The sequence below is a fragment of the Mobula birostris genome, chromosome 4, assembly GCF_030028105.1.
Source record: "Mobula birostris isolate sMobBir1 chromosome 4, sMobBir1.hap1, whole genome shotgun sequence".
Taxonomy (NCBI): domain Eukaryota; kingdom Metazoa; phylum Chordata; class Chondrichthyes; order Myliobatiformes; family Myliobatidae; genus Mobula; species Mobula birostris.
The window spans coordinates 11,206,817-11,234,435 of record NC_092373.1 but is presented as its reverse complement, the minus strand read 5'-3'; the positions used below and the strand labels follow the sequence as shown (position 1 = coordinate 11,234,435).

Genomic DNA, 27,619 nt, shown 5'->3' with positions numbered 1-27,619 from the left:
TCAATTGGTCTGCCCTGTCCTTGCTCCCCATAATCAATTCACCTGTTTCTGTCTGCAGGGGACCTACATTTGTCTTTACCAGTCTTTTCCTTTTTACATATCTATAAAAGCTTTTACAGTCCGTTTTTATGTTCCCTGCCAGTTTTCTCTCATAATCTTTTTTCCCCTTCCTAATTAAGCACTTTAGCCCTTCTACCTTATTACCTTTACACCCTTTATTCTGTTTCTCTTTCCTCAAAGCCTCTCTATATGTTGGATCTGGCTTTACTCCATGCACTTCTTTCACTGCTCTATCGCTCCGGGTCCCATCCCACTTGCAAATTAGTTTAAACCCTCCCGAACCATGCTAGCAAACCTACCTGCAAGGATATTGCTCCCCCTCGAGTTCAGGTGCAACCCATCCAATCCGTACAGGTCCCACCTTCCCCAGAAGAGATCCCAATGATCCAAAAATCTAAAACCCTGCCCCCTGCACCAACTCCTCAGCTACGCATTCATGCCATCTCCTCCAATTCTTACCATCTCTGTCACGTAGCACTGGCAGCAATCCTGAGAACGCCACCCTTGAGGTCCTGTTCTTCAGCCTTCTGCCTAGTTCCCGAAACTCACACTTCAGGACCTCATCCCTGTTCCTGCCTATGTCATTGGTACCAACATGTATCACGACTTCTGGTTGCTTTCCCTCTCGTACCAAGATGTCGTGCACCCGGTCAGGGGCATCCTGGACCCTGGCACCTGGGAAGCAACAAACCACGTGGGTGTCCTTCTCACGTCCACAAAATCTCCTGTCTGCTCCCCTGACTATAGAGGTACAGGAGCCTCAGGACACACACCACCACGATCGGGAACAGTTACTACCCCTTGTCCATTGGCTCTTGAACCAAAGGGGATAACTTCACTCAACTTCACTTGCCCCATCACTGAAATGTTCCCACTTGAATTCACTGTCAAGGACTGTTCATCTCATGTTCTCAATAGTTATTGCTTACTTATTTATTATATCTATTTCTTTCTTTTTGTATTTGCACAGTTTGTTGTCTTCTGCACTCTGCTGAACACCCAAGTTGGTGGGTCTTTCAATGGTTCTGTTATGGTTATTCTATACATGTATTGGGTATGCCCACAAGAAAATGCATCTCAGGCTTGCCTGTGGTGACTTATATGTATTTTGATAATGAATTTACTTTGAACTTTGAAGTTTGAAGCCTTTGTTCAGTGTTAAATCACAAGTTCAGAAGACATTGGAGCAGGACTAGGCCATTCAGCCCATGGACTCTGCTCTGACATTCTACCAGGGCTGATGAATTACCCCCCTCAACCTTATTCTCCTTCCATCTCACTAATCAAGAGCCATCAGCCTCTGCTTTAAGTATACCTAATGACTTGGCTTCTACAGCCATCTGTGGCAATGAATTCCACAGATTCACCACCGTTTGGCTAAAGAAATTCCTCTTTATCTCTGTTCTAAATGGACACCTCTCTATTCTGAGGTTGTGTCTTCCGCTCCTAGACTCCCCCACTATAGGAAACATCCCCTGCACGTCCATTCAATCTAGGCCTTCCCTATTCTGCTGCTTTATCTGAACAATAACTGGACCTCTTGACCATGTATGCCTTCTTTTATGCATTGAGTTGCTGCCACATGATAGGCTGTTTAGATATTTGCATTACCGAGCAGGTGTACAGGTGTATCTAATGAAGTGGCCACTACGTGTCAGTCAGTCAGTCAGTGGGTGCCGTCCCGAATCCGGGGTTGGCGGCTATGCACCTCCATCTTCTTCCATCTTGTGACAGTACCGAGTACAGCCTCTCCTCCAGTTTGTTCTCACTGGCTGCCTTGGCACCGCCTGCCGCCGCCCCCGCCGAACGCGAGCCCGAGGCCGTGTCGGCCTCCAGCCGCGGCTGCTTCTTCGAGCTCGGCCCTTCCTTAGGCGGAGGCCCTGGGCAGGTCCAGGCACAGGGTGCAGCGTCCAAGCTCATCATGTCTCTTCTAACCAGGTGCATAGCATACGATTCATAGATACGTGGTGAGGCTTTAATCTCTTCCACGGAAGATGGCCGTTGGCTCACAAGGAGCTCATCCGCCCTTTGTCAGGTCTTGTTTTTTTTAGTCCTGCTGGGTGTCCTCCCACCCTCCTCACCAGACTAAGTCTGGTGGGGGAGCCCACCCAAGTCGCCCCCCGGCCGGATCTCTCTGAGCGTCTGGCGCCCGACGGAAAACCATGGTTGAGCGGCTGGTGACCAAACCGGAAGTTACCAAATACTACCCTGAGGTTCATTTCCATGCAGTCATTCATGGAATTGTATTTGGTGACTTGTACTGTAGGTCATAGTGAGGGAGCTGCTGGAAAAGGTAGAGTTCACTCCCACATGGATGGAAGTAGAGATATACAGAAATTCATAAAATTATATAACACAGAAACAGGCCCTTCAGCCCAATTTGCTCATGTCGACCAAGTTGCCTAACCTCGCTAGTCCTGTTTGCCTGTATTTGGCCCATGTCCCTTCCTTATCCATTTATCTGTCTAAATGCCTTTTAATTGTACCCATTTCTAACATCTCCTCTGGCAAGTCATTCTGTTTACCCACCACCCTCTCTGTGAAAATGTTCAAAGTAAATTTATTATTAAAGTACATGGCAGCATAGTGGTTAGGACAATGCTTTATAGTCCCAGTGACCCGGGTTCAATTTCTGCCATTGCCTGTAAGGGGTTTGAATGTTCTCCCCGTGACTGCATGGGTTTCCTCCAGGTTCTTTGCTTTCCTGCCACAGTCCAAAGACGTACCAGGTTGGTAGGTTAATTGGTCATTGTAATTTGTCCCATGATTCGGCTAGGATTAAATCTCAGGATCGCTGGACCAGAATGGCCATTTTTGTGCTGTATCTCACCATATATAGTACCCTGAAATTCATTTTCTTATGTGGGCACTCAGAGTAGAACAAAAAAAATACAATCAAATCAATGAATATCTACACACAAATAAAAGACTGATAAGCAACCAATGTTAGAAGAGAAACTGTGCAAATACAAACAAAAACAAATAGTAACAAAAATAATAATTAAATAAACAATACTCAAAATATAAGCTGTAGAGTCCTTGAAAGTGAGTCCATAGGTTGTGTTAAGTGATCAGTTCAGCAGACATCCCACCCTGCAAAAACTCATTTCAGGGAGATAGCCCCCCCCCCCCCCCCCCAGTCGACCTCCAAGGGTGCATGTATATGGGACATTTGATTATGAAAGAACACAACAATTCATTTGACACATATTGAAACTATTTGCACTCTCTCTCTCTCATTCACACACACACACACACACACACACACACACACACACATATGTATATATATATATATATATATTCCTTGTTGAGTATTTTGTTGGCAATCTCAATGCTAACGCAAATAGCTTTTCTATCTCTTTTGCAAACTTCCTTTGTACTGTGATGTGGCTCTGCTGAAAGGAACTGTGAAATCCTTGAGCAGCCTTCCCTGCGATTAGCCTCCCTAATATATTGTGGTCCCTAAAAGAAATAAAAGCATAAGGTATATGCAGAAAATGCATATGAAGAAAAAACATATGCAGAAAATGTGACATTAAAGTATGTACTTATATATTAACATGGAGTCATTTTTAATTCTATTACAACTTTAAGCTCGTCTACAGGGAGTTTGGCCTCATCACGTAGGACATCAATAGAGTAGCTCCTTAGCAGCTAGCCAGCTGGTTTAAATAATGTTAGCTATCCTAATGAATGATGACACATGTTAAACTCACCTCAACATGTCTTTTACAGTCCTAACCCACCATGGGCAATAGGAAAGTCAGTTGCAAACAGTGCAGCGAGCAACACTGTCATTATTTTTGACTCCTATTAGGCAGGGGTACACTTTAGTGTAGTCTGGGGTGAAGTGTGTTTTATATTTACTTTTTTTGAAACACTTTGCCATGGCGGTGCAGGACACGAAACTGAACTGATGGGGAGACAGAGGTCGATTGTAAAGCCCGCCCACAGGGAAAACTGATAGGTCTACTGGGCATAAAGAGAGACCAATCAGGATGCTCGCTCCCGCTCCCGCTCATTTCCGGGATATTGTATATAATTTGCGGGCGTTAGAGAGCTGCTATTAATATGCGGGAGACTCCCGGAACTTCCGGGAGAGGTGGGATGTCTGGTTCAGTGTTGAGGTGAGTGAAGTTATCCACACTGGATCAGGAGCCTGATGGTGGAAGGGTAGTAAGTGTTTCTAAACCTGGTGGTGTGGGGGCCTAAGGCCCCTTTATTAACCCTTTCAAATCTTTCTCCACTCACTTTAAGCTTAGGCCTTCCAATTTAAAAAATCCCTACCCTGAAGAAATGAGTGTGGCTACTCACCTTATCTACACCCTTCATGATTGTATAAACCTCTGTGTCATCAAACCTCAGCTTCCTGACCTCCAGAGAAAACAACTCCCTGCTAAGCCAACTTCTCCTTATAACTTAAACCCTCCAGTTCTGGTAACATCCTCATAAATCATTTTTGCACCCTTTATTGCCATCCTTCCCACAGCAGGGTGACCAGAACTGTACATAGTGCTTCATTTGTGGCCTTAGCAACATCTCGGAGAGGGCATCACAGTATTATAGCTGTTAGCAGGACACTATTATAGCTTGGGGCATCAAAGTTCGCGAGTTCAGTTCCAGCATCGTCTGCAAGGAGTTTATACATCCTCCATGTGATTGTGTGGGTTTCCTCCTGGTGTCCTGGTGTAATGCTCAGGGCTATCGGCTCGTGTTTATCTAGAGAAACCCTGTCTGCCCACCAAACCATGTCTCATGTTTGCATAGTTGCTGTGTAATGCCACCTGGTACAAACTCACACATCAAGGATCAGACAGCACACGATGTATGATTTACAAATTACACTTTATAGATCTTACTAGAATTATGTAATTAATAGAGATGCAATATAAAAGGAAAGTAAAAGGTGCCAATCTCCTCAGAGTTCAACCACTTCGTGCACAACCATTGGAGCTCAATTAACGGGGTCTTCTTTCCACCATTGGATCTCCTCTGACCTCCTCAACCTGCCACCTGGGACCAACCACGGTGGTCGACCAGGGCGCGTCCAGCACGTCCTTCCTCTTCGGTTCTCCTCCCGAAAATCCTGCACACTCACCCAGATTCCCACACATACAGATAGAATAACATAGCTTCCATTGGTTAGTTCCTCCGTTATGTCACCATATAACCATATAACTATTACAGCTCGGAAACAGGCCATCTTGGCCCTTCTAGTCCGTGCCAAACTCTTAATCTCACCTAGTCCAACCGACCTGCACTCAGTCCATAACCCTCCATTCCTTTCCTGTCCATATAGCTATCCAATTTAACTTTAAATGACAACATCGAACCTGCCTCAGCCACTTCTGCTGGAAGCTCGTTCCACACAGCTACCACTCTCTGAGTAAAGAAGTTCCCCCTCATATTACCCCTAAACTTTTGCCCTTTAACTCTCAACTCATGTCCTCTTGTTTGAATCTCCCCCAATCTCAATGGAAAAAGCCTATCCACGTCAACTCTATCTATCCCCCTCATAATTTTAAATACCTCTGTCAAGTCCCCCTCAACCTTCTACGCTCCAAAAGATAAAGACCCAACTTGTTCAACCTTTCTCTGTAACTTAGGTGACATTCTAGTAAATCTCCTCTGTACTCTCTCTGTTTTGTTGACATCTTTCCTATAATTCGGTGACCAGAACTGTACACAATACTCCAAATTTGGCCTTACCAATGCCTTGTACAATTCCAACATTACATCCCAATTCCTATACTCAATGCTCTGATTTATAAAGGCCAGCATACCAAAAGCTTTCTTCACCACCCTATCCACATGAGATTCTACCTTCAGGGAACTATGCACCATTATTCCTAGATCCCTCTGTTCTACTGCATTCTTCAATGCCCTAACATTTACCATGCATGTCCTATTTTGATTACTCCTACCAAAATGTAGCACCTCACATTTATCAGCATTAAACTCCATCTGCCATCTTTCAGCCCACTCTTCTAACTGGCCTAAATCTCTCTGCAAGCCTTGAAAACCTACTTCATTATCCACAGCCCCACCTATCTTAGCATCATCTGCGTACTTACTAATCCAATTTACCACCCCATCATCCAGATTGTTAATGTATATGACAAACAGCATTGGACCCAGTACAGATCCCTGAGGCACACCACTAGTCACTAGCCTCCAATCTGACAAACAGTTATCCACCACTACTCTCTGGCGTCTTCATCCAGCCACTGCTGAATCCATTTTACTACTTCAATATTAATACCTAATGATTGAACCTTCCTAACTAACCTTCCGTGTGGAACCTTATCAAAGGCCTTACTGAAGTCCATATAGACAACATCCACCGCTTTACCCTCGTCAATTTTCCTTGTATTCTCTTCAAAAAATTCAATAAGATTTGTCAAACATGACCTTCCACGCACAAGTCCATGTTGATTGTTCCTAATCAGACCCTGCCTATCCAGATAATTATATATACCATCTCTAAGAATACTTTCCATCAATTTACCCACCACTGACGTCAAACTCACGGGCCGATAATTGCTAGGTTTACTCTTAGAACCCTTTTTAAGCAATGGAACAACATGAGCAATATGCCAATCCTCCCGCACCATCCCTGTTTCTAATGACATTTGAAATCTTTCTGTCAGAACCCCTGCTATTTCCACACTAACTTCCCTCAAGGTCCTAGGGAATGTCTTGTCAGGACCCGGAGACTTATCCACTTTTATGTTCCTTAAAAGCGCCAGTACTTCCTCTACTTCAGTCATTGTAGTTTCCATATCTTCCCTACCTGTTTCCCTTATCTTACACAATTCAATATCCTTCTCCTTAGTGAGTACCAAAGAAAAGAAATTGTTCAAAATCTCCCCCATTGCTTTTGGCTCTACACATAGCTGTCCACTCTGATTCTCTAAGGGACCAATTTTATCCCTCACTATCCTTTTACTATTAATATAACTGTAGAAACCCTTGGGATTTATTTTCACCTTACTTGCCAAAGCAACCTCATATCTTTTAGCTTTTCTAATTTATTTCTTAAGATTCTTTTTACATCCTTTATATTCCTCGAGCACCTCATTTACTCCATGCTGCCTATATTTATTGTCGGTATCTCTCTTTTTCCGAACGAAGTTTCCAATATCCCTTGAAAACCATGGCCCTCTCAAACTTTTAATCTTTCCTTTCAACCTAACAGGAACATAAAGATTCTGTACCCACAAAATTTCACCTTTAAATTACCTCCATTTCTCTATTACATCCTTCCCATAAAACAAATTGTCCCAATCCACTCCTTCTAAATCCTTTTCTATCTCCTCAAAGTTAGCCTTTCTCCAATGAAAAATCTCAACCCTGGGTCCAGTCTTATTCTTCTCCATAATTACACTGAAACTAATAGCATTGTGATCACTGGACCCGAAGTGCTCCCCAACACAAACCTCCATCACCTGACCTATCTCATTCCCTAACAGGACCAACATTGCCCCTTCTCTGGTTGGTACCTCTATGTATTGCTGCAAAAAACTATCTTGCACACATTTTACAAACTCCAAACCATCCAGCCCTTTTACAGTATGGGCTTCCCAGTCTATGTGTGGAAAATTAAAATCTCCCACAATCACAACCTTGTGCTTACTACAAATATCTGTTATCTCCTTGCAAATTTGTTCAATTCTCGCTCCCCATTTGGTGGTCTATAATACACCCCCATAAGTGTTACTACACCTTTTCCATTCCTCAATTCCACCCAAACAGCCTCCCTAGACGAGACCTCTAATCTATCCTGCCAGAGCACTGCTGTAATATTTTCTCTGACAAGCAATGTAACACCTCCCCCTCTTGTCCCTCTGATTCTATCACACCTGAAGCAATTAAATCCAAGAATATTTAGTTGCCAGTCACACCCCTCCTGTAACCATGTTTCACTAATAGCTACCACATCATACTTCCAGGTATCAATCCATGCTTTAAGCTCATCCACCTTTCTTATAATGCTCCTAGCATTAAAATAAATGCATTTAAGAAATTTTCCACCTCTTACTCTCTGTTTATCACTAACGGTGGAAATAACTTTACTATTTTTCTTCCTTCTCCCCTACATCTGTTCCTACACTCTGGTTCCCCTCCCTCCTTGTACCTAGTTTAAATCCACTGGAGCCTCTCTTGCAAACCTACCTGCAAGAATATCTATAACTATAACCCAAACATTTCAGCTACAGAGAACATTGCCTCATAGTTAATATTGCAAAGAAGCCATTTCATTATTACAGTAAAGAGGAGCCATTTTATAATTAGCAGTTAACAGTTAACATTACAGTTAATATTACTGAGAACCCTACACTTGCATATTTCAAAGATGTACGGTTAGTAGGTTAATTGTTTATTATAAATTGTTCTGGGCCTAGGCTAAGGTTAAATGGGGCATTGATCATGTGGATAGTCAGAGGCTTTTTCCCAGGACTGAAATGGCTAACACGAGAGGGCACAGTTTTAAGGTGCTTGGAAGTAGGTACAGAGGAGATGTCAAGGGTAAGTTTTTTACGCAGAGTGGTGAGTGCGTGGAATGGGCTGCGGGGAAAACGGTGGTGGAAGCAGATACGATAGGGTCTTTTAAGATGCTCCTGGATAGGTACATGGAGCTTAGAAAAATAGAGGGCTGTGGGTTAAAAAAAAAAGTTAAAGTCTGTCCGGAGCCTTGTGGCCCATCAGGCTGGTGCTTATGCCGGTTTCTGTGGCGTGAAGCGACTGAGAGTACGAGACTCCCCCCCCCCGGACGCCAGTCTATCGCGAAGTTAACCCCCAGCATTTGCCGGTGCCCATTTTCAGCTGGGTGGACCGGAGCAGTGTGTGGTTAAGTGCCTTGCTCAAAGACACAATACACTGCCTTGGCCAAGACTCGAACCCACGACCTTCAGATTGTGAGCCCAAGGTAAATTCTAAAGTGGGCTGAAGGGCCTGTATTGTGCTGTAGGTTTTCTATGTTTCTGTGTAAATCAGTGGTTTGCTGGGCGGTGAGGCTTGTTGGGCTAGAAGGGCTTGTTCTGCACTGCATCTCTAAATAAAAAATAAAATAAAATCTTGTACAGGTGTACTGTGGGGAAAATGTATGTTTTTGTATAACATGTCACAGTTTATGTTGGTCTTTCAGTAAATATTGTTTGGAGCCTCTGACAGGAGAAGATACAGGCTCTGAACCTGAGAATGTGGCTGAACCGGTCATAATTGGGAATGATACATGTTTCTGAGCAAATTTGGCAGCAGTTCCCTATTCTTCCATTGTTCATTGAAGAAGTGTTCTCCATAGATCTGGGGCAAAGAGCAACTGTAAGCTTGTGATATGGGTGAGCTACAGGTAAAACAGGAACAATTAAGGATTACATTTATTGTCACATGTACAGTACATCGAAATATACAGTGAAGTTTGTTGTCTGCTTGCATTAACAACCAACACAGTCCAACAATTTACTGGGGGGGGGGGGGTGCGGGGAGCCTGACAGTACCACCAGACACAAAAATAGTTATTTTCTCCAAGCAGTGAGGCTGATCAATATCTTCACCACTGCTTTATCTTGTCCTGTCAGGGTCACCTTATGTACAGACACTCCTGTACCTTGTGTCACTTTAATCGATCTATGTATATAAGCTATCTATGTATTTATTTTTGTTGTAATTTTTTATTACTTTTTTTTGAGCTACATTTGATCTGGAGTAACAATTATTACGTTCTCCTTTACACTTGTTTACTGGAAATGACGATCTTCAATCTTGAATCTTGAATCATGCTTCCTATGCTGACATAGCTTGCCCTCAACTTGCTAGCCCTAACCTGTACATCTTTGGAATGTGGGAGTAAATGGGAGCACCAGGAGGAAATGGGGATCACGGGGAGAACATATAAACTCCTTACAGACAGTGGTGGGAATTGAACTGTAATACACTTGCACTGTAATAACACTATGCTACCATGCTGCAGGAAGGTACAGGAACATGCCCTTCGGCCCACAATATTGTGCTGAACGTAATTAAGCTAATTACATAGAAATATGGTACATGGAACTTAGAAAAATAGAGGATTATGGGTAACCCTCAGTAATTTCTAAAGTAAGTACATGTTCGGCACAGCATGGTGGGCTGAAGGGCCAGTATTGTGCTGTACGTTTTCTATGATTAGATTATGAGAGCACTCAGTCTTCCTTTATTGTCATTTAGAAATGCATGCATGCATTACGAAATGATACAATGTTCCTCCGGAGTGATATCACAGAAAACAGGACAAACCAAAGACTAACACTGACAGAACCACATAATTATAACATATAGTTACAGCAGTGCAAAGCAATACCATAATTTGATAAAGAACAGACTATTGGCGCAGAAAAAAAAGTCTCGAAGTCCCAATTGACTCCCGAGTCCCCGACAGCAGGCGGCAAAGGGAGAAACTCCCTGCCATAAACCTCCAGGCACCTACAACTGCCGATGCATTGTAAGCACCCAACCACAGCCAACACTGAGTCCGTCTGTCCGAAAACTTCGAGCCTCCGACCAGCCCCTCCGATACAGCCTCCTGAGCGCCATCCTGTGCTGAGCACCTTTGACCTCGCCCTGGCCGCCGAAACAAGCAAAGCCGAGGATTCGGGGCCTTCTCCTCCGGAGATTCCGGTTACCACACAGTAGCAGTGGCAGCGAAGCGGGCATTTCAGAAGTTTTCCAGATGTTCCTCTGTACTCTTACTTCTGTCTGCATCAAATCAGAATTGTGCATTGTACCTACTTGACAAATAACAGACATCACCACCGTAGTGGCCGCGCGTGCTGCGTTGCATCGCAATCTTTTTCTCCTCCTCCTCCTCCATAAAAAAAATACGTTTTTAAATAGAAGAGTCATAGAAAAATCAGTATTTAAACAGGCTATTTGGCCTATATAGTCTGTACCAAGCCATTTATACTGCGTAATATTGACCTACACTGGGACTATAGCTCTCTATGTTGGTTAGGACACCAAATTACTTCTGTCACCCATGGCAGTAAGGTCAAAGGGGAGGACTCAGACAAAGAGCGATCTAACCGAGACCTCAACGGTGGAGCTGGCGATTGATAATGACACATCATAACGGCAGTGAATGCAGAAAAAGGCTGCAACAAGGAAGGGTCCCCGGTCGTCTTGCATTCCATGCCACTGGACTCTGACCCCAATCTGACAAGGACTCTGCGGTGGCTGCCCATGCATCGGCCTCCCCATATTAAACAAAGTCATGCACAGGCATTCTCTATTAAGGAAATAACTCCCTCTAACTATTACCTGTCACTGTACTGCACTGTAAACATTTTTTATAATGCTGTTTACATTATAACACATGCTGGTTTAGTCTTAATTGTAAATTGGTTTATTATTGTCATATGTAGCAATGTACATTCTTTGGAAGCTATCCATATAGATAATTTCATTAGTTGTTACATCAAGGCAACCGAAGGGAAAAATCAATGAAAAAATGCAGAATAAAGTGTTACAGCTGCAGAGAAAGAGCAATGCAGGCAGCCAGTAAGGTCCAAGTGTGTGGCAAGGTAGATTACAAGGTCAGGACTATAAGGGCAGGAGTCCAACTGATCGTACAAGAGATTGATTCAGTGGGGTAGAAGCTGTTTTTGAGCCTGGCGATATGGGATTTCAGGCTTTGGTATCTTTTGCCTGATGGGCGAGGGAGGAGTGAGAATGTCCTGGATGGAGGTCATCATCTGATTACACATACAAAACCTTTTCACGGCATCTTATGTATGTCACATTAATAAACTAACACCAATACAATAGTGAGGACGCAATGATGACGAGGAGGCATACAGGAGCGAGATAAATCAGCTGGTTGAGTGGTGCCACAACAGCAATCATACACTCAGTGTCAGTAAGACCAAGGTGTTGATGTGGACTTCAGGAAGGAGAAGCCAAGGGAACACACAGCAGTTTTCAGTGATGGATTAGCAATGGAAAGAGTGAACAGTTTCAGGTTCCTGGGTGTCAACATCTCTGAAGCTCTATCCTGGGTCCAACATGTTGAAGCAATCACAAAGAAGGCACACCAGCAGCTGTGTTTCATTAGGAGTTTGAGGAGGTTTGGTATGTCACCAAGGGTTCTAGCGAAAATAGCATGGAGAGCATTCTAACTGGCTGTATCACCACCTGGCATGGAGGGGCCACTGCACAAGATCGGAAAAACTGCAGAAAGTTGCAACTCAGCCAGCTCCATCAGGGACAGTAGTCTCCCCAGTATCAGAATCAGGTTTATTATCACCGGCATGTGACGTGAAATCTATTAACTTAGCAGCAGTAGTTCAATGCAATACATAAACTAGCAGAGAGAGAAAATAATAATAATAATAAATAAAATAAAATGAATAATAAATAAACAAGTAAACCAATTATGTATATTGAATAGGTTTTAAAAATGTGCAACCAGAAATACTGTATTTTTTTTAAAAAGTGAGATAGTGTCTAAAGCTTCAATGTCCATTTAGGAATCAGGTGGCAGAGGGGAAGAAGCTGTTCCTGAATCGCTGAGTCTGTGCCTTCAGGCTTCTGTACCTCCTACTTGATGGTAACAGTGAGAAAAGGGCATGCCCTGGGTGCTGGAGGTCCTTAATAATGGACGCTGCCTTTCTGAGACACTGCGCTCTAAAGATGTCCTGGGTACTCTGTAGGCTAGTGCCCAAGATGGAGCTGACTAGATTTACAACCTTCTGCAGCTTCTTGCTGTCCTGTGCAGTAGCCCCTCCATACCAGACAGTGATGCAGCCTGTCAGAATGCTCTCCACGGTACAACTATAGAAGTTTTTGAGTGTATTTGTTGACATGCCAAATCTCTTCAAACTCCGAATAAAGTATAGTGGCTGTCTTGCCTTCTTTATAACTACATCGATATGTTGGGACCGGGTTAGATCCTCAGGGATCTTGACACTGAGGAACTTGAAGCTGCTCACTCTCATCACTTCTCATCCCTCTGTGAGGATTGGTGTGTGTCCCTTCATCTTACCCTTCCTGAAGTTCACAATCAGCTCTTTCGTCTTACTGACGTTGAGTGCCAGGTTGTTGCTGCGGCATCACTCCACTAGTTGGCATATCTCACTCCTGTGCGCCCTCTTGTCACCACCCGAGATTCTATCAACAATGGTTGTATCATCAGCAAATTTATAGATGGTATTTGAGCTATGCCTAGCCACACAGTCATGTGTATACAGAGAGTCGAGCAGTGGGCTGAACACACACTCCTGAGGTGCACCAGCGTCAAGAACATATTGGAAAGGCAATGCGTCAAAAAGGCAGCATCCATGATTAAGGACTCACCATCACTCAGGACACACCCTCTTCTCATTGCTGCCATAAAGCAGGAGATGTAGAAGCCTGAAGACATACACTCAACATTTTAGAAACAGTTTTTTCCTCACTGCCATCGTATTTCTGAATCTAACCATTCAACCCTTGGGTTGGACAATGAACTATTTTTGCCCTCTTTATGCCCTATTTATTTTATTTAATGTTTAATTACATTACTGTTCAGACATCCTAGGCACATATACTGTATATAGCTAGGGTCCCTCAGACTTTTGCACAGTACTGGATTTGTCAATGCGGAGTGGAGGCTGAGTTTGTAAATCTGGCAGGTGCAAAGGATTTTGCGAATGCTGAGTGTGGACTGCTGCGGGAAGGGAGTGGGACAGGTGGCAGAGGAGGGGTGCCAGGGGTGGGGGATGGCGTGTGTGCAGACACACCCGGCCCTGATACACCAGGCAAGGTAATTTATTGGTTTATTGATCATTACAGAATGTCTTTGTGGCGCTGCCTGCTCCCTCCCCTCTCCCTTCTGCTTACCCAACCATAATGCCCATCTTCTTGCCTCCTTCCCACTCTCAGTCCACAATAGGGACCCATATCAGATTTAGGTTTATCATCACTCACATGTATAATGAAATTTGACTTTTTATGGCGGTAGTACAGTGTAATACTTTAAAGTACTACAGTACTGCACAAAAGTCATAGGTATCCTTGCTATATACAGTATATGTGCCCAAGACTTTTGCAGAATATTATATCTATTTATTATTGTATTTTATAGTTCTTTTTGTGTATTGTACTGACCTGCTGCCACAAAACAACAATGTCAGTGATAATAAACCTGATTCTGATTCTATCAGTAACCGGAACAGTAAGTGGAGCATTTGTGGAAACATCTCCACCCACTCATCATCAACAACTCTACAGTTAGCTCTGTTACAACATTCAGGTCCCTGGGCATCGTTATTTCATAAGACTTCATGGGAAATTCATATCTCTTTCATTAATAAAAAGACTTGGCAGAGGAAATACGTCTTGTGACATTTGGTATAATTTCACCTTCTCTAGAACGTACTACTACAATTCTATTCTGCCTTTCTGGAGAGCATCCTCACACCAGCTGTTATGTCTGGTTTGGTGCAGCATCCTCCCACAATATACAAAATCTACAGAGAACTGTCAGGTCAGCAGAAAGATCATTGTCTGCAGTCTACCATCACTGCAGCACTTGTATGTGTCCAGGACAGCGAAGCGGTTATGAAAAATCATTGTGGACACCACCCACCCTGCAAACCGTCTTTTCCAAATGTTTCCCATCTGAAAAACGATATAGGGCTGTTAAAGCAAAAAAAACTTCACACCATCTTAAACATCTCTTTCCCTAGACATTTAATCTGATCAACCTTTCTAGTTGTTCCCAACCCATTCCCCTCTATCTATAAACACTGTCACTGCACTGTAAACACTTCAGAACACCTTTTATGATGTTTCCATTGTAAAGACATGTAGATATTTATGTATTTATGTACATTTTTTCCATATCCATACTTTAACCTCTAGCTTCATTTTTTTAATATAATTCTTTATTCTTTATAATTGTTGAATGTTTTTGTTTCTTGTTGCATATTATACCCTGACCAACACACCACAGCAAATTCCTAATAGTGTGGAAACCGATTAATTGGGACACGTCGGGATCAGGCCCAATTAAACTGCTGTCCCAATTTGCTGAAGTAATTAAAATAACTTAAAATGTTAAAAAAAACAAACTGAGTAGCTAATTACATATTTAAATGAAATATGGAACAAAGTAGAACACCACCAATAATACCACAGTAATATAAAACTCTATATTAGTTCCTAATAATTATCAAGGCCGGGAACTGGGGTTGAGGAGAAGATAGAAAAAAAAAGGATCAGCCATGATTGAATGGTGGAGCAGACTCGATGGACCAGATGGCCTAGTTACGCCTCTATGTCTTAAGATCTTATGGTCTTATCAACCGGGGAGTTCATGTAGTGCTCACTGCTATGTTCTTTTGATTGACTGCAAATGACCAAAATCAACATGGATGCTTAGTGTAGATAATGGACTGCCTTTGTACAATGTTTTCGAGGATTGTATCCTCCAAATCTTCATTTTCATTGTAACATTCAAGATGATTCTTGATGCTTTCAAAATCTTCATAGCTCCTAACTTGTTGAAGTAGTGAATCATTCCATTTTCACTCCCAGCTGTTTCTGGCATCTCAATGCCTGAATGTTTGAAACTGTGGTGAGCAAAACAGTTGTGAATTGTCTTACCGCTTATTTCTCACCAGCTCTCAGTGACAAAAATCACTGCATTTTGAATACGAACCCACGCAATGAACACTATTTAAAAATCAGTTGTTCAAAGCACGTTGTAGTGTCTTAATGCCCAGACAAGTGCATGTGACTGATGCCATTTAGAAACTGTTCAGCAACAGTCTCCTACCCCAATTAAGTGGCATATTGTCCAAAGAAATGAAGGGAATCCTGACAATTTTCTCAATTAGGTTTTGGTCTTTAAGAGTTATCCCAAATAAGCTCTCATTAACTGATGGCCCAATAAACTGGAATCCACAATGTATGTTCGTGCTGTTTGGCTGCTGTAGTCCATCCACTTCAAGGTTTGGCACATTGTGTGTTTATAGATGCTCTTTTGCACACCACAGTTGTAATGTGTGTTTAGTTGAGTCACCTTCCCGTCAGCTTGAACCAGTCTGGCCATTTCACTCTGACCTCTCTTATCAGCAAGGCATTTTTGCCTATAAAACTGCTGCTCACTGGATGTTTTTTTTTTGTTTTTAGCATCATTCTTTATAAACTCTTGAGATTGTTGTATGTGAAAATTCAGGGAGATCAGCAGTTTTTGCGATACTCAAACTATCCTATCTGGCACCAACAATCATTCCATGGTCAAGGTCACTTAGATCAGATTTCTACCCTATTCTGGTATTTGGTCTGAACAACTGAATCGTTTGACCATGTCTGCATGATTTTATGCATTAAGATATTAGATATTTGCATTAATGGGCAGGTGTACCTTATAAAGTCGTGTCTAAATGTATGCAGGTTGCACACCCCCAACTGAAATTCCATAATCCAAAAACCTCTGAATTCCAAAATGTTTTTGAGCGCAGACATGGTGTCACAAAAATTCCACAATACGCTGAGAAGGTTCCTGGGCAATGTTCAAAGTAAGGTCATTATCAAAGTATATGTAATTGTCACCATATACAACCCTGAGGTTTATTTTCTTGCAGGCATGCTCAATAGACTCATAATAGAATAATAACCATAATAGAATCAATGAAAGACTGCACCAATTTGGGTGTTCAACCAGCGTGCAAAAGACAACAAACTCTGCAAATTGCAAAAAGAAAGAAAAAATAAATAAATAAACAATAAATATCAAGAACATGAAATGAAAAGTCCTTTAAAGTGAGTCCATAGGTTGCGTGGGAACATTTTAATGATGAAATGTTGAATGAAGTTATTCCCTTTGGTTCAAGAGTTTGATGGCTGGGGGGTAATATCTGTTCCTGAACCTGGTGGTGTGAGTCCTGAGGCACCAGTACCTTCTTGCTGATAGCAGCAGCAAGAAGAGAGCATGACCAGGGTGTTGGGGATTCCTAATGATTGATGCTGCCTTCCTGTGACAATGCTTCATGTAGATGTGCTGAGTAGTGGAGAGGGCTTTACCTGTGATGGACTAGGCTGTATCCACTCCTTCTGTCTGTCTGTGGTGTGCAGGTCTCTGTGCACAACAGACAAGTTTGATAAGTGACCTCACATATGTAAGGCGTAAAAATAAAGTTCTTGATTTTGTATTGAAAAAATGGACTTGTCAGCAAGTAAACATGTGCCACTCAACAGTAAGCTGATCATGAAACAAGCAAAGATCTATCCCAACGGACTGAAAATTGAAGGTGGTAAACATTCAGCAAGCTGGTGGCGGAGTATTAAGAAAAGGCATGGCATTAAATTTTTAAAGATTTGTGGTGATAAGCATCTTCAGTCACGAAGCACAAGAGAGATTCATTGAGTTTGCCAAGATTGTTGCTGTTGAAAATCTAACATTCTGAACGGCTGCTTTAGTACATGTGTGATGAACAAGAGTAGGACAAAGACTGATTACTGGTAGCACTTAAGTTCCGAGTTGGAAATGATGACAATGCCAAATAGCCACTGACTGTCCACCTGGGTGGCCAAGGTAGTAATAGCTTACCTTTCTGATTGTTTAATATACACATTGTTTCATGCACAAAATTGTTAAAAATTCTACATAAATACCTTCAGGGTATACAGTATATATAAACTGTATATGTAATGTAAATGGATTTCATGTTTAGACCAGTCCCATCCCCAAGGTATCTCATTATATGGACATTTATGGACTGGCTGTGTTGCCTGAGGTCAATGCATGACACGGCGCTAAACCGAACTGAACACTCCTGGACTGTTCCAAAGGCTCTGTGGTTTGATGTTTAATATTCTGTGTGTTATTCGCTTGCTTTTTGTTGTTTACATGATTTGTTCTTTTTTTCACACATTGGGTGTTTGATGTATTCTTTGAATGGTGTTTCTTTGTTTCGTGGCTGCCCTGTGGAAGGACGAATCGCAGGCTTGTATACTGTATACATACTTTGATAATAAGTATACTTTGAACCTTTGAATCTACATGTGGATGCAAATATTCCAAAATCCAAATAAATTTGAAATCTGAAACACTTCCAGTCACAAGCATGTCAGATAAGGGGTGATCAACCTGTATAGTAAATAAAGTGGATCCTTGATCCTTGAAGAGAAAGAGTTCTTACTTCAGGAAAATGAAGCCTGAAATATGAGGAGCTTTGTTTAGAACCATAAAGAGTCTCAGACCTGAAACATTAACTTTCCACTTGTTCTACTTTGCCTGCTGGGTGTTCCCAGCATTTTCTGGTTTTAGCACACAATTTAATAAGGCTGTCAATTGGCACTGTGGCACAGAAACTCTGGCCTTTCTATTTAATTCAACTCTGCCAATCTTTGCAGTCCATTATTGATCAGAGCCTGAGGAGCTTATTCACACTCAGAACTACGGTTATCTCCTCTTGCTGGTAAATAAACATACTTCAGCAATTGTGGTGCCTGAAATCTGAGCTTCTGTTTGTGTACAGATGACATCAGAGATCAGAGCAGCCCTGGCTAGCTTTTTGGCAGGGATTAAATTAATACAGCCAACGTAGTGCAGTTGCACACTTGGAATCTTACTCGCTGAGATCATGACTACATTTGTATCCTGAGCAAGAACAGATTCTAACATAGAAACATAGAAAACTTACAGCACAATACAGGCCCTTCGGCCCACAATGCTGTACTGAACATGTACTTACTTTAGAAATTACCTCGGGTTACCCATAGCCCTCTATTTTTCTAAGCTTCATGTACCTATCCAGAAATCTGTCAAAAGACCCTATTGTATCCGCCTCCACCGCCGTCGCCAGCAGCTCATTCCACACACTCACCACCCTCTGCGTTTAAAAAAAACTTACCCCTGACATCTCCTCTGTACCTACTTCCAAGCACCTTAAAACTGTGCCCTCTCATGTCAGCCATTTCAGCCCTGGGAAAAAGCCTCTGACTATCCACACGATCAATGCCTCTCATCGTCTTATACACCTCTATCAGGTCACCTCTCATTCTGAAGAGCAACACACATCAAAGTTGCTGGTGAACGCAGCAGGCCAGGCAGCATCTCTAGGAAGAGGTACAGTCGACGTTTCAGGCCGAGACCCTTCGTCAGGACTAACTGAAGGAAGAGCTAATAAGAGATTTGAAAGTAGGAGGGGGAGGGGGAGATCCAAAATGATAGGAGAAGACAGGAGGGGGAGGGATGGAGCCAAGAGCTGGACAGGTGATTGGCAAAAGGGATATGAGAGAATCATAGGACAGGAGGTCCGGGGAGAAGGAAAAGGGGGAGGGGGGCAAAAAACCCAGAGGATGGGCAAGGGGTATAGTCAGAGGGACAGAGGGAGAAAAAGGAGAGAGAGAGAAAGAATGTGTGTATATAAATAAATAACGGATGGGGTACGAGGGGGAGGTGGGGCATTAGCGGAAGTTAGAGAAGCCAATGTTCGTGCCATCAGGTTGGAGGCTACCCAGATGGAATATAAGGTGTTGTTCCCCGAAACGTCGACTGTACCTCTTCCTAGAGATGCTGCCTGGCCTGCTGCGTTCACCAGCAACTTTGATGTGTGTTGCTTGAATTTCCAGCATCTGCAGAATTTCTCGTGTTCTCATTCTGAAACATGGCTTAGCAGACGATGCTTTTGTGAGGGCAGTTTTATTTTGTTCTTATCACTGCACATCTGTATTCCAGCAATTCTGACCTCTGCATATCTTGGATTTTCATCACCAGCAGCCACACCCTGATCTTCAGAAATTTGGATACTTCTTTAGCCTTCTCCATTCCTTGCTTTCACTAAGATCTTGCTTCTCAGTCTTAACATACTTACAAGTATCTTGATAGTCAGATTATGCTTGTGTAGCCTCTGTGTTGCTCTTAATATGGCAAAAATGCAACTTAAATTTGGTCTCGTCCTAACAGAGATACTCCCTCTGTTCTACCCATTACTCTCCCTGCCATCTCTGCTACTGAGAATGATCTGGTTTCTTCTTGTTTCTCAGTTCTGACGTAGGATCCTTGCCGTTAATCTATAAACGTTTAACTCTTCGCTTTTCTGTGAATGTCTTGACCCGCTGATCACGGTCTGGTACGGGAATTGCAAGGCATCTGCCCGTACAACCCTACAAAAGACTGTGAGGACTCCTTCAGCACATTTGAGATGTTTATCATGAGTACTGCATACGCAGGGCCCTTAGTGTTAAGAGTCCAACCGTCAGGCAGGAGTAGTGTAGTTTTAGGACAAGAACTGTTAGGATGGGAAATGGCTTCTTTCCCCAAACTGTGAGACTACTGCACTCACTGCCACCACCCAGGTCTCACCACGTATGAAGTGCCACTAGCATTATACTGTTTACTTTAAACTTGTGTTGTAAATGCACCTTGTGCTAAATGTCAATCTTCCAGAATATAGTATTTTAATATTTGTTAATTTATTTGTCTTTGTAATACTTTATGTATTGTGTTCAGTACTTTGGTCCGGATGAATGTTGTTTTATTTGGCAGTGCAAATGCGTATGGTTGGATGACAATAAACTTGAACTTCTACAGGTGCTGCCTATTGCGTTGAGTTTCTCCAGCAGTGTTTTTATTTTGGATCTCCAGAATCTACAGCATGTCAATTATCATATAAATGCAGGATTTCATACCGGAAGTGATGTGAAGCCAGTTATCATTGTTCCAACAGCTCTTATGATTGAAGACTGTTATTAGCCACATTTTGCTAACTCCTATTGAAGGGTTGATGGGAATATTAGAAGAATAAACTGGGGTTTGTGTAAATGTGTGGCTGCCTGATTTGAATACATTTCTGCTACCTTATTCATGATTTATTCTTTTGAGATCAATCAGAATTTTAACCTCTTCATTAAGTTCAGGTTCAAGTTTAATTATCAGTCAATCACACACATGTATACAGCTAAAGGAGGCCAGGGTGCAAACCACACAACACACGGCACACAGCATATATGGTAACGATAGCACATACAGTCACAAATAATATTAGCACAAGTCCTTGAGTGTCATGGCCTGAAGATTGATGGTGCATGGGATATTGTCCTGGAGCTACGCTTCGGCAAGAACAAGCACACAGCAGTTACTCATCCCACGCTGGGTTAGTCACAGATGAAGGCAATCCAAATTGTCTTCCAGGGATTGAACACTGGAGAGCAGCACTGATGGGAAAGCTGGCCTGCATGGGCCCAGGCCCCAACCCAGCACGCCTCCACACATCTGTTCTCTCCCACACCACCTCTCGCACCTCCTCCCTTGGGTGGTGTAACAGGCGACCCTGCGCCATGGGGTCCTGGTTGGTGCAACAACTGTCTCAGCCCAGAGGAATGCAAACCTAGGCTTTCTAAAACTCTGAAGAACTTGACCACTGGACGTCCTTCAGTAAAGCATAAAAGGACTAATCGGTGGCACAGCTAGCAGAGGGATGAGCCACGGATCAGCCATGATTGAATTGGGGAGCAGATTCGATGGCCCAAGTGACCTAATTCTGCTTGTATGTCTTATTGTCTAATGATCATTTGCACTGTAGTGCATTACGCCAACAGCTACACTATCATGCCACCCTGTTGAATTTTGCTGTCTTCCTGTCAGTTTTATTGATACTTATTTAGAGCATAATGTACAGAGTTCCATAAGGGCTGTTAAGGTGGGGAGGGTGGGGTGGGTGGGGAGGCAGGGTGGAAGGGGAAAGCCCCCACTACATAATAAATGTTCCAAATGGTGTGGGTCTGAATTAGCCTCTGACAAACATGTCCAGCTCCACATGTGGTTTAGCTACTAACCCGGTAGAACAGTTCCTACTGACAGGAAAAGGGTCAAGGCTGGGTTACTGGTGCCTTTAAACCAGTCACCTCAGGCAGACGGGGCTCGTCAGCCGTGGTTGGCAACTTATCTAGGAGAAAAAAAAACTCTGATCTCAAACTTCAGCTGCCTTGCGGCTATACCCACTCATAGGGAAGGCTTCAAGAGTAAACCCGAAGAAAAAATCTGGAGCTGGAGACGCTAAAGCAATCCAACATTGGGTTCAATGCTGACTGGCAGCTCCTGCAATGCCACTAGTGCCAAACTGTAGGAGTCTCTGCCATTCCTTTGGATCCATGAGCTGCATGGAGAGCAGGGAGCCTGCTGCATGGGCATCAACTTGCCCTTCATATCCTACTGCAAGGACTTGCATATCACGTAGACAGCTAGGAAGCAACTTCCACGGGCAACCCTGACCAATGGAGGGCCTCAATGTGCTGGGTAAGAATATATTACCAAATTTCTTTCCCGTCAGATAATCTGCGCATGCAGGAGTTTCACCTTCTCACAACTAAAGTGGCTTCAGCAACACATTAGCAATGATGCTGTGGTGCTGTGTGTCAGCTCATAAATATGTTCTGGTGGATTGTGATTGCTAACTGCATCACTAATCATCATTATTTTTCTCATTGAACTTAATTATCACAGTCTGGGCACATTGCAATCCGTAGAGAATAGTTTCCAATCCCTGAGTTGTTCCTGATTTTGGTCCAAGTCCTCAGTGCTTCAGCTGGTTGGCTGTATTGAGTTGTCAGCCAGTGTTGCTGCTGGTTGAATATGTTTGGAACCCATTTGCCAAAGGAAATTTCTGGAACCCTTTCGACACGGTGAGGAAATTCCAGTTAGGCTATGAATCATGCCAGGCAGGTCTTACAAACCTTCAGAGTGAAATCATATTACATGTATGGAATGGCATTATGGTGAATTTTAACATTATGTGACAGTGCAAATGGTGTAAGTGAAGTAGAACCTCATTTTTCTTGATATTTATTTCAATAGGTCAGTGCAGTGCCTAAGATATCCAATGTGCTTTATATAAGCAACTCTCATTGGAACTGACTTGGCAAGTAGTCAGTAATGTGTGCCCAATATAGAGACTGCCACAGTAACCCTCAATGACAGCGTTAAGGATGTGAATGCTAAGTTCATTCCTGCTTGTTGATCTTGCAGCTTTGAAGCCTCACATCACCAATTGTTGCCTCTGACGTGTTGATTGTCAAGAAGTGTGTGGCCATGGAAAACGATCAAAGCGTAACTACGTCAACCACAACCACTACCGTCAGTACATCTCCTAGATCACAGGCGCCACAAATCTCTGTCTACAGCAGCTCGGACCGACAAGCTGTTCAGGTATGTAGCTGTGATACAGCTTAGCTTCTCCTGCCCTCTTTCAAAGGTCCTGAATTACATATTGTGGCATTATGTCTGAAGGTGCTACCTGACTTGGAGAATCTAGCATTAGATACCCAGAGGTAGAACATAGTACAGCATAGGCCCTGCAGCCCACAATGTTATATTGACCCTTTAACCTACTCCAAGATCAATCTAACTCTTCCTTCCCACGTATCACATAACCCTACATGTTTTCTTTCATCCATGTGCCTATCTAAGAGTCTATTAAATGTCTGTAATGTATCTGCCTTTACTCCCAGCCTTGGTAGTATGTTCCACACACTCACTACTCTCCCTGTAAAAAAAAATTGATTCTGACATCCCCCTTATTATTTCCATCAAGCACCTTAAAGTTATGCCCCTTGTATTAGCCACTTCCACTTTGAGAAAAAGTCTCTGGCTGCCCATTCTATCGATGCATTTTATCATTTTGTGTACCTCTATTAAGTCATCTTTCATCCTTCTCCTCCTCTCCAAAGAGAAAAGCCCTATCCTGCTTAACCTGTCCAACAAAGACATACTCTTTAATCCAGGCAGCATCCTGGTAAACCTTCTCTGCATCCTGTCTAAACCTTCCACATCATTCTTGTACTGAGGTGACCAGAAATGAATATGGTCCTCCAAGTGTGCTGGATCCAGAGCTTTATAGAGCTGCAGCATTACCTCGTGGCTTATGAACTCCACCCCCTGACAAATGAAGGCCAACACACCATATGCCATCTTAACCACCCTACCAACTTGCACAGAGAATCTGAGGCATCCATGTTTTCTTTTTATTATCTTGAATGACCCAAAGATTCTGCTTTTCTTCTTCACCACCCCAAACATTTCTCCTTGCCCAAGCCTGCCACCCTGTGACCCAAAGAACTAGACACAGCAATATTAGCTCCATCAGCTTCTTCTGGTCCCATTCCTCAAATTGACTAACCTACATAAGATAGAACAGTGCAGCAGAAAACCAGGCTGTTTGGCCCACAACGTCTGTGCGGAACATATATTGCCAAGTTAAACTAAATCTCTTCTGCCTGCACATGATCCATATCCCTTCCTTCCCTGAACTCATATGCCTTTTCAAAAATCTTCTACGCATCTGTCTCCAATCCTGCAGGTACCATTCCAGGCACCATCCAGGCTCTGTGTAAAAAAAGAACTTGTCTTACACTTCTCCCGTTAGTTTTCCCCTCTTACTTTCAGCACAAGAAATTTTTCAATTGCTTATTTAATTGTGTAAGATTTCTTATTATCCAATTTCAGAGTCAGATTCATAATCAGGTTTAATATCATTAGAATTTGTCATGAAATTTGTTTTACAGCTGAATGCAGTGCAATATACAGTAATAAAAATAACAATAAATTACAATAATATATATATAAAATTAAGTGAATAGTGCGAAAAGAAAGTAAAAAGTAAAAGAAATACTGAGGTAGTGTACATGGGTTCATTATCCATTCAGAAATCTGATGGCAGAGGAGAAAAATACTGAAAACAAGAGAAAATCTGCAGATGCTGGAAATCCAAGTAACACACACACAATGCTGGAGGAACTCAGCAGGCCAGGCAATATCTATGGATAAGTCCCTGATGAAGGGACTCATCCTGAAACGTTGACTATACTCTTTTCCATAGGTGCTGCCTGGCCTACTGAGTTTGTACAGCATTTCGTGCGCGTATGTTTTCCTGAATGTTTGTCTTTAGGCACCTGTATCTCCCTGGTAGCAATGAGATGACAACATGACCTGGGTGATGGGAGTCCTTAATGATGGTTGCTGCCTTATTGAGGCATCGCCTTTTGAAAATGTCCTTGATTGTGTGTGTTTGGGGGGTGGTGTGTAGGTGGCTGGGGCCCATGATGGAGCTGGCTGAGTTTACAACTTTCTGCAGCTTTTTCTGAACCCGTACAGCGGCCCCTCCGTACCACATGGTGATGCAACCAGTTAGAATGCTTTGCATGGTATATTTGTACAAATTTGCAAGAGTCTTTGGTGACATAACACCCAGAAGACCAAGGAGATTATTGTGGACTTCAGGCATGCTAGGAGCCACACTTATGTCCCCATCTACATCAACAGAGCTGTAGAGGAGCGTGTATCAAGCTTCAAATTCTTTGGTGTCCACATTTTGGATGATCTCACTTGGTCCCTGAACTCCTACAACCTGATCCAAAAGGTGCAACAGCGCCTTTATTTCCTGCGGAGCATCAAGAAAGCTCACCTCTGTCCCAGGATACTGACAGACTTTTATCGCTGTACCATTGAGAGCAGACTCACCAAATGCATCTCAGTGTGGTATGGAAATTATCCCGTATCAGACCACAAAGCACTCCAGTGTGTGGTGAAGACTGCCCAATGGATTATCGGCACCCAATTGCCCACCATTGAGAACATCTACCATAAATGCTGCCTGGGCAGGGCAAAAAGCATTATCAAGGATGCATTTCACCCTAACCATGGACTTTTTAACTCTCCTCCCATCCGGTAGGCTGCTGCACCAGCAGGCTCAGGAAGAGCTTCTTCCCTGAGGCTGTGACCCTGCTGAACCTCATATCACAGCGCTAAGCAGTATTGCACTCATATTGGACTGTCTCAGTACTTTTATATTTGTATGCTGTAGCACTTTTTATTCGCAGTTATTTTGTAAATAACACTATTCTTTTGCACTTCTGGTCAGATGCTAATTGCATTTTATTGGCTTTGTATCTGTACTCGGCACAATGACAATAAAGTTGAATCTAATCGATAGACAATAGACAATAGGTGCAGGAGTAGGCCATTCAGCCCTTCGAGCCAGCACCGCCATTCACTGTGATCATAGCTGATCATCCACCATCAGTATCCTGTTCTTGCCTTCTCGCCATATCCCTTGACTCCACTACCTTTAAGAGCTCTATCTAACTCTTTCTTGAAAGCATCCAGAGAATTGGCCTCCACTGCCTTCTGAGGCAGAGCATTCCACAGATCCACAACTCTCTGGGTGAAAAAATTTTTCCTCAACTCCGTTCTAAACGGCCTACCCCTTATTCTTAAACTGTGGCCTCTGGTTCTGGACTCCCCCAACATCGGGAACATGTTTCCTGCCTCTAGCATGTCCAATTCCTTAATAATCTTATATGTTTCAATCAGATCCCCTCTCATCCTTCTAAATTCCAGTGTATACAAGCCCAGTCGCTCCAATCTTTCAACATATGACAGTCCCGCCATCCCGGGAATTAACCTTGTTAACCTATGCTGCACTCCCTCAATTGCAAGAATGCCCTTCCTCAAATTTGGAGACCAAAACTGCACGCAATACTCCAGGTGTAGTCTCACCAGGGCCCTGTACAACTACAGAAGGACCTCTTTGCTTCTATACTCAACTCCCCTTGTTATGAAGGCCAACATGCCATTAGCTTTCTTCACTGCCTGCTGTACCTGCATGCTTACTTTCAGTGACTGATGAACAAGGACACCTAGATCTCGTTGTACTTCCCCTTTTCCTAACTTGACACCATTCAGATAGTAATCTGCCTTCCTGTTCTTGCCACCAAAGTGGATAACCTCACATTTATCCACATTAAACTGCATCTGCCATGCATCTTCCCACTCACCTAACCTGTCTAAGTCACCCTGTGTTCTCATAACATCTTCCTCACATTTAACACTGCCACCCAGCTTTGTGTCATCTAAAAAATTATTAATGTTACTTTTAATCCCTTCATCTAAATCATTAATGTATATTGTAAATAGCTGCGGTCCCAGCACCGAGCCTTGCAGTACCCCACTAGTCACTGCCTGCCATTCTGAAAGGGACCTGTTAATCCCTACCCTTTGTTTCCTGTCTGACAACCAATTTTCTATCCATGTCAGCACCCTACCCCCAATACCATGTGCTCCAATTTTGCCCACTAATCTCCTATGTGGGACTTTATCAAAGGCTTTCTGAAAGTCCAGGTACACTACATCCACTGGCTCTCCCTTGTCCATTTTCATAGTTACATTCTCAAAAAATTCCAGAAGATTAGTCAAGCATGATTTTCCCTTCGTAAATCCATGCTGACTCGGACCGATCCTGTTTCTGCTAACCAAATGTGCCGCTATTTCATCTTTTATAATTGACTCCAGCATCTTCCCCACCACTGATGTCAGGCTAACTGGTTTATAATTCCCTGTTTTCTCTCTGCCTCCTTTCTTAAAAAGTGGGATAACATTAGCTACCCTTCAATCCACAGGAACTGATCCTGAATCTATAAAACATTGGAAAATGATTACCAATGCGTCCACGATTTCTAAATCCACCTCTTTAAGTACCCTGGGATGCAGACCATCAGGCCCTGGGGATTTATCAGCCTTCAGTCCCATCAGTCT

General features: G+C 42.9%; 1 protein-coding gene across 3 annotated transcripts in view; it reads left to right on the top strand.

Moving 5' to 3' along the window:
• LOC140196163 (polyhomeotic-like protein 3) overlaps positions 1–27,619 on the top strand; it is a 179,104-nt gene that overhangs the window by 28,724 nt on the left and 122,761 nt on the right. For all 3 annotated transcript variants that reach the window (XM_072254915.1, XM_072254914.1, XM_072254913.1), the window contains one exon: positions 23,057–23,236. In XM_072254915.1, the coding sequence (XP_072111016.1) occupies positions 23,120–23,236 (117 nt within the window). In that variant the 5' untranslated portion in view covers positions 23,057–23,119. The remainder of the gene's footprint in view (positions 1–23,056; positions 23,237–27,619) is intronic.